This window comes from Pimephales promelas, chromosome 8 (assembly GCF_988280905.1).
Source record: "Pimephales promelas chromosome 8, fPimPro1.hap1.1, whole genome shotgun sequence".
Taxonomy (NCBI): domain Eukaryota; kingdom Metazoa; phylum Chordata; class Actinopteri; order Cypriniformes; family Leuciscidae; genus Pimephales; species Pimephales promelas.
In genome coordinates, this window is record NC_142776.1 from 22,763,392 (window position 1) to 22,779,799 (window position 16,408).

The 16,408-nt window shown below is 36.3% G+C and overlaps 1 protein-coding gene across 16 annotated transcripts in view; it reads left to right on the forward strand.

The window, feature by feature from the left end:
• The first annotated feature begins 2,763 nt into the window (after positions 1–2,763).
• dlg1a (discs large MAGUK scaffold protein 1a) overlaps positions 2,764–16,408 on the forward strand; it is a 137,640-nt gene continuing 123,995 nt past the window's right edge. For 10 of the 16 annotated variants that reach the window (XM_039691431.2, XM_039691436.2, XM_039691433.2 and 7 more), the window contains exons 1-3: positions 2,765–3,363; positions 3,563–3,694; positions 6,698–6,873. In XM_039691431.2, coding sequence (XP_039547365.2) covers positions 3,345–3,363; positions 3,563–3,694; positions 6,698–6,873 — 327 coding nt within the window. In that variant the 5' untranslated portion in view covers positions 2,765–3,344. Of the gene's footprint in view, positions 3,364–3,562; positions 3,695–6,697; positions 6,874–9,180; positions 9,226–16,408 lie in introns of those variants that run through there. The other 6 variants (XM_039691437.2, XM_039691440.2, XM_039691441.2 and 3 more) reach the window with 3 other exon arrangements.

The following is a 16,408-nucleotide window of genomic DNA, read 5'->3' on the forward strand; positions in this document are numbered from 1 at the left end:
TGGCATTCTTTGACTGGTCTAGAAACACTTCCTGTTTCAGTTTGTAACTGTTTTCTTTATTTCACATGTAAAGAAAACATCTTAAAGATGGTTGATTAACTTTTTGATTCAGTTTTATGTTCTGTTGGTTGTATTTTATCCCAGCTTTTATGTAGTGTTAAAAAAAAACTGAAACAGGAAGTGCTTCTGGACCAGTGTTGTTTACATCTTGCAAAATGGTCTATAGTCATTCAATGTCTATACTTTAGAACAGTATTTCTCAACCAGGGGGCCGGAATCCACTAGGGGGCCTCAAGGCCACAGGATTTTGCAAATGATCTAACTTTATTAAAATGCTGAACAATAAAAACATAAAAATGTGTTTTCTTTTATCTTTTTAATTTGAACATTTATTAAAATATCTGAAATAAAATATTTGAGATTAGTTAATTAACACATACACAACCAATTTCTGCTAATAAAAAGTTTTAAAGTATAATTAGGCTATAGTAGAACATGCTGGAAGAAATATTATATCTTATATTAAGGGCCTATAATCAAGAAGTTTGAGAACCACTTTGGTTAACTTTATCATGCACTCCACTTGATGATGTGCTAATTGCTGTACTGTTTACAAAAATGAAATATGCACATTGTGGGTGGTCTAAAATGTATGTTATGAATCTATGTGAATCTGAGGTACATCCTTGATACATATCCATACTTTAAAATCCTCTTCGTTATTAGACAATCCACTTGATGTGTTGTGTATGAGTAATGTGCCTGGTTTCAATATGAAGGGTAAAAAGTGCTCAGGTCCGTTTACATCCATGCATGTCAAGACTCTTCACTTACATACTTCAAAGAAGCAGAGGGTGTGTGTGCAATTGTAATAATACATATCCACAGAAGGATGAAAGCTCTATTTATTTAAAGCAACACAAAACATATAACTTTCCATAAATTAAGATATTGAAAGGGAATTCTACATAATCAGTGGTGAACTGGGGTTTACTATTATTAACTATATAATATCATTATTAACTTAAATTTAATTTAACTTAAATTTTTCATATATAAGCAATGCTGTGGGAATAAGGAGACAGAATAATACAATAGAATTTGTATAGTAAGAATCCATTAGGCATTAGACACTACACATTTCAAGCCTAGGCATGTTAAACTGTGTGGGCGGCAGAAGTATCTGTCAAAATTGTGGAAGCACTCCTCAGACATAGTATTCAGTTGGCCTTCAATTTGTACACATTTTTAATAAATGGACCCTTGTAAATCTGTGAAAATGTTCTGCCTGTACAGCCATTCATAACATAGTTTCTTTGTGTCTAAAACGCTTTGGAAAAAAGCCTCTGACTCTAATGGGCGTTTGAGAAAGACACCACTGTTTTTTTTTTTTGTTTGTTTTTTTTGTGTGTGTGTGTGGCAAACATCTCCCCACCCAAACTGTGGCAACGTGACAGCACCCTGTGACTCGGCATCCACCCTACACACGATTCAAATGACAAAAGCCATTTCAAAAAAACAAAACAACCAACAAAAGCCAAACTTAGCCAGACTTTGTCTTTGCATGGTAACAGTGTGCCTTTCATTGAATAAGTTGCCTCATTTGAAAAAAACTCTGTTACAGAACTGAATGATTAAAACATATGCTAATTATTTGCACTTTACGCAAAAGTCATGATGTCATGTTGACACTGAATAGATATTAAACGATAGTTATGAAGGAATTAACGTGTGTGTACAGTATTTTTATTGAAGTTGGCATATGTGAAACATATTATTCAAATGTTATTCTGGCTGGGGTGCTTGAGTAACACTTTACAATAAAGTTATGTTAACATTACTTAGCCAATTAGTTAACATATGAACTATTTGAAAGCATTTATTAATGTAATTATGTTAAGTTCAACACAAAAGTCATTGTCTATATGAGACTGAGCTAACATGAAAAGTTGCATTTTAATGTCTCAATCAAAATTAGTAAATACTGCACTGCTACAAATATTTTGCTGATTGTTAATGTTATGCATTGTTACTGTATTATATAATAGGATAGGCTATTCTAAAGTTATTAATATATTTCAAACTTGACCAGTTAGCCTAATATTTTTTTCTCCATCAATGAAAAAAATTAGGCTACTTGTCACCTAGAAATACAAACTGTGAAATATTAAATATAATAAGAACTCTTGCACAATACACACCACTCAAATCACTGATGTGTAATGAGTAACATGAAATCACAAAGACTCATTTTCAGTCATGGGTGATACTTAATGAGTAAAGCAGGATTTTGATAATTCCAGTTCGCCATTCAAGAGACTAAACCTCAATCACAGTCATTTCATTAGCAGACACAGGCCAATGGATTATGAGGATTGTTATGATGTCACAACATTTTTATAGCTACTCGAGATGCTGTCAAACAACTGAAGGACGCACAGGCTTAAAAATGTCTTTGTTAGTTAAGTTTTAAAATAAAACTGAATAAAATGATATAGGCATAATAGGCTATATACGTTACTACCACAGCTAGCCATAAACTCTGAAGGAGACTGATGTTCTATGGTTCTCATATAATTTCTCCAGATTTCATTACTTAAAGTGAGGATAAACTTAATAAAGAGCTCGCTCTTTTACTGTCTGCTTCCTCGCAGCTGCTGAGTGAAGAAACCTGAGCGCTGATTCCTTTGAGCGCAGAGGGAAGGCAGTAGATCAGTAGATCATGTGATCTGTTTGCATATCAAGGTCGCCATTTTGCAGGAAAGTTTGGGAATTTCGGGCATACTAGAAGAAAGAGGAAGTGTTGCGTTAAAGAAGTTTCGATTACGGACGTGTGGGAATCCGACTCCAGTCAGAAGGGAACGGGAGAGCCTACAGACGGCAACCCGTCCACGAGTGAACTTTACTTGCACTCCAACAGGGATTATTAGTATTTCTGCCAATTCTACCACTTCCATTGCAACAGACCGGAGGCAGTTTTTCCAAATATTTGTAATGCACACCGCGTTTTTCTGTTTTACTCCATTCATTCGTCTGCAGAAAGTTGTTATAAGTCCAGAGTTGTTTGAAAGCCTAGCTACGGGGTTCTGCCTTCTCTGACAGCAGGTTATGAGTGAAGTTGGTTGTTTATAGTTTTTTTTTTTGTTGTATTGGCGGATTATTGCTATTGATCTTTCACTCTCACATGTCACTCTGACCACTCTGAATCACACCGGTGATTGTTGTTGATCACTGCCAAATCAAAGTGACGCGACTCAAAGTGAAAGTGACCGCTCATTCATTCCAATGCTTTACAGCAGTCGCCTTTTAAAAAGTGTGGGACTTTGAATCTTCGAGTCTTGATCATGCCAGTGAGAAAGAAAGGTGAGGTATTTTTTAAAAAATGTAGCCTATATAAATTCCGTATCTAGGCAATATTTGAATATGAGAGAAATAAATAAATATTTATATTTTCTTAATCTATTTTAAACCTCTTATTTTGTTCTGTCTGCCCAGTGTTTTTCAGCGGTGTTTCATAATAATAATAGGCTAATAATAATAATAATATATATATTTTTTTCAGATGCTCAGAGGGCACTGCAGCTTCTGGAGGAATACAGAACTAAACTCAGTCAGACTGGAGACCCTCATCTCAGACTTTCAATTGAGAGAGTCATCGACATATTTCAGAGTACACTCTTCCATGCTCTTATAGGTAAGTTGCTGTTAACAACCGATTTTTTCCTTGAGAAAGTTTCTTAGCATTTTGTCTTGTGTGCTGAAATGGTGGAACAGGTTTGACTTTTTGTGTTTGACAAGTTCAGTGGTGTGTTACAGCAGCATTGTTTTTTTTATTTTATTTAACTGCAAATAAAGGTGTTGACCCAAAATTTTAAACTTGTTATGGAATAACAATTAGAGAAAATTGAAAGAAGCAGGGTTTCAATAGTTCACAGAAAGCATTATAAAAGGGAAAGGATAGTAGCCTACACCCAGAAATGAGAATTCTGTCATCAGAATATGAGTAGGCTACTCAAACAGATGGACCATTGACTATTTGGTTACTCATATTCTTCAAAATATCATATTGTATGTTCAGCAGAAGAAAGAAATTTATATAAGCTTGGAACAACTTTAGGATAAGTAAATGATGACACAATTGTCATTTGTGTCAATCCCTTTAGTTTTTAGAAAAATTGGCATTTTGGGTTTTGCTTGGTTGTTTTTATTTTAAAGTAATTACTAGGTATGGAGAAGTGATTGAAATGGATGAGTAATGTGTTTTTTTCAAAAAGTGTCTTGGATAATATTTGCTGGTAATGGGCTAAGCAATGTTTCGTTTAATCATTTCAAGTAATTTATCTAATTTTCGTCAATTTGGGAAAATCTTTTGAGTTTCGCTTTTAAGCTGGATCTTTTGGGAGTTTATGTAAATAAGATCAAATGGAAGAAGAAATTAGATAAGCACTGTTACAAAGTCCAACGGAACATATCTATCCAGAAATAACGATGAAGTAATAACTTGGAATTTTTTTGTATATTTGTTTTATACAGCCATTTGAAATGCATCATCACTCTATTTTGTTTCCAGTTATGCACTAAACCCTCAGTGGGTTACAACTTGGTGCATTCTTATTACCATTATGTTTCCATGATTTAAACTCCTCATTTTGCTCTCATTTCTGAACTCTCATTTAACCATAAACAGTATTTGTGTTTCATGGTGTTCTTATTAGTCCAGCATATTATTAGTCAATCTAGTCTGTGTTTTAGGCTGAAAACATCTATAAGGACTCAACAGTATCTCTGAAAAGCCAAAAGAATGTATTAAAAAAAATGATCAGAATCTCATGCCACTGCACACAGAAATCCTTGGTGATTTACTTGCATGTCGGCTGCTATGTGTGTGGGAAGACATAATGTGCAGTGTGCAGCCTACTTTTACAGAAACGTAAAGATGAATATGATGAACATTTTCATATCAATTATGACCCTCTGTGTTGAAGGCAGCATAATGGTCAATGTATGGGTCCTTTTTTGGTGTAGCCATACTGTACACTCACCTAAAGGATTTTTAGGAACACCTGTTCAATTTCTCATTAGTACAATTATCTTAGCAACCAATAACATGGCAGTTGATTTAATGGTTTTAGTGGTGTGGTCCTAGTCAAGACAATCTCCTGAACTCCAAACTGAATGTCTGAATGGGAAAGAAAGGTGATTTAAGCAATTTTGAGCATGGCATGGTTGTTGGTGCCCGTCTGAGTATTTCACAATCTGGGATGCGTTTCCCGAAAGCATTGTTGGCCAACTATGGTCGCAACTTCTGTCATTACCAATAGAGTTCAATGGAAATTGCTACCAACTTGCGACCATAGTTGGCTAACAATGCTTTCGGGAAACGCACCCCTGCTCAGTTACTGGGATTTTCACGCACAACCATTTCTAGGGTTTACAAAGAATGGTGTGAAAAGGGAAGAACATACAGCATGCAGCAGTCCTGTGGGCGAAAATGCCTTGTGGATGCTAGAGGTCAGAGGAGAATAGGCCGATTGATTCAAGCTGATAGAAGAGCAACTTTGACTGAAATAACCACTTGATTACAACCGAGGTATGTGGCAAAGCATTTGTAAAGCCTAAACACGCACAACCTTGAGGCGGATGGGCTACAACAGCAGAAGACCCCACCGGGTACCACTCATCTCCACTACAAATAGGAAAAAGAGGCTACAGTTTGCAAGAGCTCACCAAAATTGGACAGTTGAAGACTGGAAAAATGTTGCCTGGTCTGATGAGTCTCGATTTCTGTTGAGACATCCAGAGTCAGAATTTGGCGTAAACAGAATGAGAACATGGATCCATCATACCTTGTTATCACTGTGCAGGTTGGTGGTGGTGATGTAATGGTGTGGGAGATGTTTTCTTGGCATACTTTAGGCCCCTTAGTGCCAATTGGGCATCGTAGTGCCATGTCCATCCCTTTATGGCCACCATGTACCCATCCTCTGATGGCTACTTCCAGCAGGATAATGCACCATGTCGCAAATATCAAATCATTTCAAATTGGTTTCTTGAACATGACAATGAGTTCACTGTCCTAAAATGGCCCCTACAGTCACCAGATCTCCACCCAATAGAGCATCTTCGGGATGTGGTGGAACAGGAGCTTTGTGCCCTGGATGTGCATCCCACAAATCTCCATCAACTGCAAGATGCTATCCTATCAATATGGGCCAAGATTTCTAAAGAATGCTTTCAGCACCTTGTTGAATCAATGCCACATAGATTTAAGGCAGTTCTGAAGGCGAAAGGGGGTCAAACACAGTAGTATGGTGTTCCTAATAATACTTTTTGGTCTGTGTGTGTGTGTGTGTGTGTGTGTGTGTGTGTGTGTGTGTGTGTGTGTGTGTGTGAGAGTGTGTGTATGTATGTATGTATGTATGTATGTATGTATGTATATATATATATATATATATATATATATATATATATATATATATATATATATATATTATACATTTACATTGCTCCCCTTAAGTCTGTTAGTGTGCATGCATGTATGGATGTCTCTAAAAAATTTGTATAAATTTGTTCTAATAATGTGGAATCTGTATTTTCATGAAAGTTTGATGCTGTGAACATTTATAGGGATTATAGCTGTATTGGTGGCTGGCTATAAAATCTCATGTACTTTATTATAACCTGTTAATTCTTTCAGATATCCAGGAATTTTATGAAGTGAGCCTCCAGGATAATGAGGATAAGCCCATAGAGTCATCAAGCCTTAAAACCAGAGAACCTTTTCCTCCTGTTAACGAATGGAATTTCTCTGGCCCTCCCAGTACCACTGGACCAACAGAAACCATGCCCAACATCTGTCCTCAAAGCGAAGAGGTAAGCAGAATATTATGTTGTTTTATATGCTTCATAGAAGAGCATGTTTGCTGTATGCAGCTCACGTTTCTTGAATATTGTTATTGATAGTAATTGCTGCAAATTATGACACCATTGTTGATGCTGAAACCGACAAGAATAAATGGTTTTATGCTTGTGAAAGTAGTTATTCATTCAATGATTCATTTAAAAATAGTGATTCATTTTGAGTGAAGTAGCACTTCCGTGTTGCTCATATGAATGCAATGGTTGATCCTCCTTCAGGTTTGTAGACCATTTTCATTGGAGGATCAAAATAGACAAGGTAACTGGATTGTTGCCTAAAATGTAAGTTAAATTCTCTTTTAGTTTTTGAGCTGATTGTTAGTGTTATATTGCTTTACTATAGAACTTGGATTGTGGTTGCTATACTATTTGTAGATTAGTGCTATGTAATATCGTTCAGAGACCCATCATAATGTTCTTTTTTTAAATCATGGTAATGATTCAGCTCAGATGAACCTACTTCAGAACGTCCAGTATTTGTTAAACTTATGCTTAAAAGGAAAGTGAGAATGTAATGCCCCTTAATTAATATGCATACTTTGGAACATTTGAAGTTTTAAACCATTGACTAAACTGATTGGAGTTTAGATGTGTTACTTTAAAATAGTACAGAGTTCTGTGACTCTAAATGCAGAATATTTAGTGTTAGCTTGTTATTTTAATGATGGTAATTTCTCATTTAAATTTGATAGGGACTTGTCATGCATTTTTTTTCATTTAAATTATTTGCTCACATTTTTGGGAGTGGGTAGACTTATTTTCTGTTGGGATTGAAAGTGATCTGCCACACTTTGGATAGAAAGTTTTAAAAATGCACAGCAGTCTCATTTCTATGAAGACTCAAATGGTGGTTGTGAGTGTTTGATTGTAGATCATTTTATGTTTTCACTGGCTGTCTGGCACAGAGGGCGTGCTTCTAGCTTTGTGGTGTTTTATTTTTTCCAACAAAAATCTCTCCACAATGATTGACCGCATGTAAGAAACTGTAATTGGGTCTAACATACCCTTTTCAAATATTTTTGTATATAACTATAGCTTTCTGGATATATTTATGGAACTATGGTTTCAAATGAATGCACTTTTACACTTTTAGTAAGGGCAACAGAAACATGAAACATGAACATCCCCCCAAAAAATGTTGTTTGATTAAATGAATTTTAAATAGGCTTACTAAATTGATCAAGAAAAAACAGCTTGAAGGACTGCTGTAAGGATCGGTTATTATCGACTTTTATCGGTTTAAAGGCCTGTTCAAACCAAGGACAAGATCTATAAACACACAGATAAAGATATAGTTCTAAAAATCATTTTCAATATCAAAGAATAGCTGAGTTCTTTCCACAGCTATAATGATAACGTTACAGATAAACAATATCATACTTGGAATCATTTTGACAACGATTTTATCCAGCTGATGACGTAAAAACCTTTGACAGCCAATCAGGATCCATCATGTGAGCTTGAGCATTTAAAGTGGTGGGCAAGCAAGCGCTGAGAATAAACAGAACGATAAATCTACCTATCTAACCACCTAAAGGATTTTTAGGAACACCATACTAATACTGTGTTTGACCCCCTTTCGCCTTCAGAACTGCCTTAATTCTATGTGGCATTGATTCAACAAGGTGCTGAAAGCATTCTTTAGAAATGTTCTTTAGAAACTGTAGAAACTGTAGAAATGCCTATAATCTTCTATCTAAAAAGTTTTAATTGGGAAATGAATTCCTTTTTTTACAGTTTGATTTTATCCCAGCACGATTAATCACAAACATGGTTAGTTACAGGAATGATGCAGAATTAATTGAACTTTTACGTCATTTCGTTGCTGTTTGCGCGTCACCTCAAACATTTTAGTGATTTTTTTTTTCCATATTTAATTGCAAAACATGAAGTCCACTGAAGCTGAAACAGCAGAGTGAGGGCAGAGGCGTTTTAATGCTCGCGGTTACCCACACAGTGACGTGCTGTTGGAGCGCGTGTGTCCAGAGGTGAGAGGAGCGCGTATGCTGGCCGGGCTCCCCGCGGTGCTCTTATCAACTCTGAATGCGCGTCAATATGAGTGCAGGCGTCCTCCTCCTCAGAATCCCGACACGCAGCTCAGCTGAAAAGAAACATGAGGTGATGCAATCTTGACTTCTCTGGGTATATGGATGTGTACGTTTGCTCAACTGAGAGTAAGTTCATGTCGCGCGCACTATGCATTCGTGCACAAGCATTCGCATATCTTAGCGACAGAGAGCAGCTGCGATGAGATGCTGAGAGGTCGCTCTCTGAAGAATGGACTGTTTATGTATCGTTAGCACAAAGGTAAGAAAAGGCACCTGGAGTATTTTTTTTTTTAAAAAATATATAGTTTATAATGTAACCGTGGTCCGTGGCTGTAGGATTAAGATGGACATTTGTGAAACTTTGAATATTTATTAGTTAGTACTATGGCTAGGTTTACTGATGGCATGTTTTTTTGTTATACATGAATCACATATTTGCTTCAAATGAGCATTCACAAAGTTCTGTCTATCTGTCTAATATTTGTTCACAGTTTAATAAGAAAAAAATGCTGCAAAAGGTGACCAAACTGTGAAGAGTTATATACACACACCTGCATTTTATAACTAAAGTGACTTAAGTTTTGATAGCAGCTTAGTTAGTGCTGTATGTGCAAAGCTTACTGTTGTCATTTGTATTTATGACAAGCAAATAGCATGGGGTGCATGCTTTGCAGATCATCTTTGCTGTCAATCACTTGTGTTAGGCTTTCAGGATCTCCTAGATTAAGAAAAAAAGGTGGTGTGGTTGAATCATAACTCCTTTTGAGTGATTGCATGGAGGAGAAAGAACTGTGAAAAAAAATAAAATAATCTAGACCATATTTTTTTGGCTGCACATCTGAGAGCATGAAATCAGCTGGAGCTGCCTGACAATTTGAATTAGAAATTAGAATTAAAAAATTGAATCAGTAAAGATGCATTACGAAGTGTTGATGTTGTTTATTATTATTATTATTATCGTACTATTAGCTTTACTGAAGGCTAATGTGAGTTTGAGATGTGGTGTCTGCTGCTGTATATGAACAAAATCTTTCTGTTCTTCCAGGCAAAGATGGCTATGTCTGTGTGTGAAAAAAAAAAATATATATATATATATATATATATATAACAAATGAACACTATTTAGGTAAGGCCCCCATTTCAGTGTGGCAGAAATATCTGTCACTCTATAGAATTAGGTTAATTTCAAGGTGTTCTTAGGGTGCTTAAATATGAGTACTCTTGAGTGGATGGAATTTGTAAAAGCTTAGCTGTTTGAAAGATAAAGCTGTTTTCATAATTTAATGCCAATTATGATCACTCACCACCATAACAGCATGGTGAAGTGTTTTAAAAACCCAGGCATCTGGATGTACTGAAAGAAATGAGGATAATGAGATCATAATCTACTAGTTTTTTATCCATTACCAGAATTTATTCAACTGGCTAAGTGTGTTTAAGTGCACACCTGCACCAGAGAGTCCTCTAGAATTCAAGTTATCGCAGGTTTGCAAGTAAAGATGATGTTTGCAGAGCGTGGAACACTCTGAACACGGGCATGCACTTGAAATATGCTAAACTTAGGGTTATGTAATATGCTGCTTTAGAGATGCTTTTTCTATCTGGAGTGTGTTATATTTGTCTGGAGTGGCAAAAGCATGAACATCTGTGCTGCTGCAAATGCGCAGCCATGACCAACCCTGAGGGCAAATCACCCAGAGCTCTCCTTTAAGGGTCATGAAACCCCAAACCAAATTTTCAGAGATTTTAACAGAGGTATGTGTGTTGAAAACCATTGAAGACAATGTTAGCATATATTAGATTTAATAATAGGGTTATTATATGAGTTTTTTCGTCTTATCCTATGAGAAGACACTGGCCCTCATTTATCAATCTTGCGTAGAAACGGGTGTATATGTTGGCGTAAGATTATGCTTACACTCCTCTCACTGCCTGATTTATGAAGATGTGCGTACCTTTGAAATCCAGGTGTACGCAATGCCTGCCCTTGATAAATCCCGCGGCCGAAAACGATCGTCATTAGAATAACACGCCCCTAAATATTCAAGTCTCCGCTCCCCCCATGCCCTCATTTTACGCCATGGACACACGGAAGACGGCAAAGAAGAGAAACTTCTCCGACGTGGAGCCGAAATGACCCATCACAATGCATTATTTTACAGCACGTCTTTTGAAATTAGCATTCAATTTCGAATCACGTCACATGTATAATAGCGATGATGTGATGTGAAGTACCATTAATTCACATTAATAATTGCATGACAATTTGTAATAGTAGGCCTATTCTTATTATTATGATTTGTATTAATGATGCTTATAGTTATTTAGAAGACGGATGTCATTATTATTATTTGTATTATTATTATCATTTAAAAGAAGAAGAACGTATTTTTTATTATTTTGTCAGTCTGAATAATTTTTTGGTCATTGAAAGCCTTTCATTAGGCTACCGAACCCAGTCCGTGCGCACCTGCCGGGGATAATCATGAAACGTCAGGGTAAAGCGGGCTCGCAACTGAAGGAATACATATGCTTACAAATCAAATGCTTTGGTAAAGTTACACAAATTAAACATTGAAGTCCACGTTACACAAAAATAAACACTGAAGTTTATAATTACTATGTTGTTTTTTTGTTTGTTTGTTTTACAGTGGGTCATAATATATCATATCTTTTAGTTTGTAAGTGCGTTTTGTGGTGTTAGGAATTTTTCTGCGCATTTCCTCACTAACTTCCAAACGTGCGTACACCACCTCCTGAGCTGGTGTAGGATTCGAGCGTGCCGTACGCTCACGTCCATATTGATAAATCTCAAACTCACCGTGGTTTTGAGTGTACGCAAGGTGTACGCTGGAAATTTGGTGTACGCACTTTTGATAAATGAGGGCCACTGTCTCTTAATTATTCATGACACCACGTGGATCTTTCCAATGACAGGCATGTCAAATTGTGATATCGAGTAGTAGTAGATGAGAGAGGCAATCATGGGACGCAAGTTTTTGTTTTCATGGTGCAAAGTCCAAGTGGGTTGACTATGTTTCCACGCGATGCTGCCAAGGCTAGACACTGGCTCTGGATGCTTGGTTTGCCATCAACTACAGACACGTCTAAACAGTCTATGATCTAAACTATTGTGTGTGCTGCAAACAGTTTACAGTGTGCGAGAGAGGGCTGCGAGAAGTGGAGAATGGTGGACTTCGCCTTGTTGGCAACCAATCCAAGTTTGCGTAATTACCGGACAATGGCCGGGAAAAAAAAATTAAATCTCTCCGGTCAAATTGTCCGATTAAAATTGTGAAATAATCCGGCCCGGCAGAAGGATTTGGGCATTAATATCAATGATGATGACTGGCGGTACATAATATCTAATGTGGGTAAGAATATAAGGGAAGTTAGGGGGAAATTCATTCAATACAAAATAATACATAGATATTATTATACACCATCTAGGCTTTACAGGATGGGGATAGCTGGAAATAATCTATGTTGGAAATGCAATGAAGAAGAGGGTACTTATTTACATATGATTTGGGAATGTTCTTTAGTTCATCCATTCTGGTGTAAAATTCTGGCAATACTTGAAGAGTGGATGGGGTCCAATTTACCTGTGAAACCACGATTATGCCTTCTTGGAGATAAATCAATGATACCCAACATAGAAAAAAATAAATTTACCCGTATTAAGATTGGCTGTATTACAGCTGCCAGGATGATTTTGCGAAATTGGAAATGCCCCAAAACCCCAGACCTTAAAGACTGGGTCGATGGGATGATTGAAATTGCTTCACATGAGAGCATGTTGGGGAGACTGCATAATGAGGGAGGAATTAAAAAAACGTGGGACCATTTTTGGCAGCATATAAAAATGGTGTAAATAGGACTGCTCAATAACTGTTTAATTTTTATGTGGTTTTGTTTTGGTTTGTTTGCCACTGATGGGGACTAGTGGCGGAATGTGTAATTGTAAAGGTGATTACTGAATAATGTGATGTACTATGATGTTTTGACTGTTGAACAATAAAAAAAGTTGAATTACAAAAAAAAAAAAAAGAAATAATCCGGCCCCCCTAGCACAATATGAATTTGAGAATGAGCCTAAAATGTATAGAATGCATATGCATATCCATCTGGTACCAACAACTATGCCATGCTCAAAATTGCTTAAATCACCTTTCTTTCCCATTCTGACATTCAGTTTGGAGTTCAGGAGATTGTCTTGACCAGGATCACACCCCTAAATGCATTGAAGCAACTGCCATGTGATTGGTTGATTAGATAATTGCATTAATGAGAAATTGAACAGGTGTTCCTAATAATCCTTTAGGTGAGTGTATACAGTGTATGAATGTGTATACAGTTAGAGAAATAATTATTTGATCCCCTGCTGATTTTGTAAGTTTGCCCACTTACAAAGAAATGAAGGCCCTGCATAGTCTATAATTGAAGAGTTCAGATGCAAAAGCCTCTAAATGACATTTGAAATTTTCTCCTTTTAATGATGATTTTTATCAAACTTGTATATTTAAGTTTAGTAATTTCACTTAAATAACAATTAATAGGCAATTATCATTGCCATTTAAGAGAAATGACTGAACTTAAATATACAAGTTTGATAAAAATCATCATTAAAGAAGAAAATTTCAAATGGCTTTTAGAGGCTTTTGCATCTGAACTCTTCAATTTTTATAACAGGTAGAGATAGAATATCAATGGAAAAAAAAAACAGAAAAACACATTATATAAAGATTAATTGATTAGCATATGGAGTTTTCAGTTAGAATGTCTAGTAAACAACAACAAAAAAAAAACCTTTTGTTTTAAACTCTCATCATCATCTTGTTGGCTTGATGCCTATCAGATTAAATCAACCTGTTTTTGACTAACTATAATTCTATACTATTTTAAGCTAATGTGTTCCATCAACACATTCCTGAAATAGTTGTGAACCTGCACATTTGTAATTTTTATGGATAACTATCAAAACTCACATTATCCTGGGATTAGTGGATTTTGAGAGGTTCTCACTCAGGAATCTGGCTGGGTTTATTCGTGTTTTCTTGATTTTCAAGATTGTGTTTTGCAGATGTGAATTTTCAGTCAATGATATCCGACTATCTAAAGAGCAACAACATTTTGGGACATTTCTGGAACTTTTTAAAGATTGTATTCAAGCTGGATTTTAATAAACTTCAGTTTGTGTGTTCGGAGATGTTCTTAGTGGTCTTCCACACCTACTTTAGGGGGTCTTAAGAGTGCTGTTGACAAACCTTTCTTAACACGTATAGTAAACTCATTTTCAATAAATAAATAGGACTTTGTGATGATGAATAAATAAGTTACAGTTTTTGAGTTCTATGCTTTATTATTGTGCCTATAAGTTGTTGAGAAAAATGTCAGCCTTGGCTCACCCGTTAAGCTCTAAGTAGCTTAGCATTTATCCCTTAATTGTCTTTGGAAAGACCTATTTTTGACTGTGAGAATTTGATCTTTGTCTTGGTGAGTGGAAATACACTTGCTACGGTTGTGAAGTGTGGAAGTGTTAATAAGCAGTTGCTTTACTCGAGGTCATCGCGTGGTGTTATTCGTTGAAGACTGGAGAGGACGTCCCCGACTAAATGGACGATTCAGATGAGGGACAGAATGTAAAGTATCTTGCTTTTAAAATAATTGCTTGTGTGTTATGATTTTGTTATTTCGTTTATAGAGATAAATATAGCTTGGTTATCCTGTTTTGTATTTTCGTTTGGACCATGAAAACGTGGATGTTGAGTATGGTATAGGCTATGTGAAACGACGAGATTTAAAGACTTTTTGGACATTCAAAGACTTGGGGTCCATTTTATATAATGTACTATATTTCTTGGGGTCCATTTCAAATATAATAATGGGCTATAAATACTGTTCAAATGAAGCAACTATTGTACAAAATAATCTGTCTAATCTAAAATTGTATCTTATTACTGTTATGTCTAATTGAATTAAAACTAACTGACTATGGGAATATTAGTGATTTTATTAATGAAATATGGGTAAGTGGCACCATGAGGAGGAAGTGATGTTGCTCTTTATTCCAGTTTGAAGCTCTGTGTCTCGTTCTTCTGAATGTAGGTCTCTTTAGAAGTATGATCCTGCCTCTAACAGCCTATTTCTTTCAGCAGGAAAGAGCGCCAGCTGAAAATATAGCACAAACTGACATTCTTAAAGTTGTTCATTTGCACTCTCAAACACAAGCGCATTCTGAAATTATTCAATGTTAAAGATTGTCCTCATAACTAACTAATGGTATATCACCTGAAAAATGTATGAAGTGTCTAGTGGTGTTCTGTCCAGAATATGAAAATTTGGCAGTGGTTTGGTGTGGTTAAACGAATGTCGCTGTGATTGAGCGGAGTATACAGTGTGGTTGTACTGCTGTGGTGATGTCAGAGGTCAGCGAGGTGATGTCGGTGTTTAGAGCTGCTGGGGTGAAAGCAGGTGGGAGCCGGCGGGCGCTGTGTGTGAGTTCTGCACTCGCACTTAACGAGTCACTTCCCATTCACTTCCACTAGATTTCTCACTGCCCCCACATACACACATTAGTGTTGAATGATGATGTTGCTAAAATTTTTTGGAATTTGCAGCTTTTTTATTTAGTTATTTTTCTCATTTGTGTATACGATTCATCTTGATAGTTGTGTTTTGGCTGTGAAGTGGTTTGAAGGGTGAATGTGATCATCCAGCATTTGCTTTCTCTGACTTCATCTCACTCTTGTGACTACATGCGGTACTCTGTGTCCCCATTCTGGCTCTCTCTCTTTCTCTCTCTGTCTTTCATGTACGCTTGCCGAGTGGGTGATGCGTATGGGGAGATCTAGTCTGGTGCAGTGAGACCCCCAGCTGTTATGTCTTGACTATCATGCTGTTGGCTGTCTGCCTGAATTTGGACAGAGGAAGCTCTATTATTTGCTCTTGTGAAACACTATTTCCACAAAGATAGTAGATTTACAGAGATGGTCAAACACTATGGCCACAAACACTATGGCTATAAAATACTTGACACAAACTGCATCTGATTTGTGGTATTATACAGTATCGTTCAAAAGTTTGGGGTCAGTTATGATTTTGTTTTTTGAAAGAAGGAATTATTACTACAATAAGAACATATTATAATAGGAATTATTCAGCAAGAATGGATTAAGTTGATCATAAGTGTCCGTAAAGTGTCAAAAAAATGCTGTTCTTTTCAGCTTTCTATTCAATAAAGAATCTTATATGTGTGTGTGTGTGTGTGTATATATATATGTGTGTATATATATATGTGTGTATATATATATATATATATATATATATATATATATATATATATATAAACGGCTGGTACTAGGAACTACACAAGCTTCCTCTCGGGTTAGTGACATCACCAACCCTAAAATTTACATAAACCCCGCCCCCGGGAACACTTA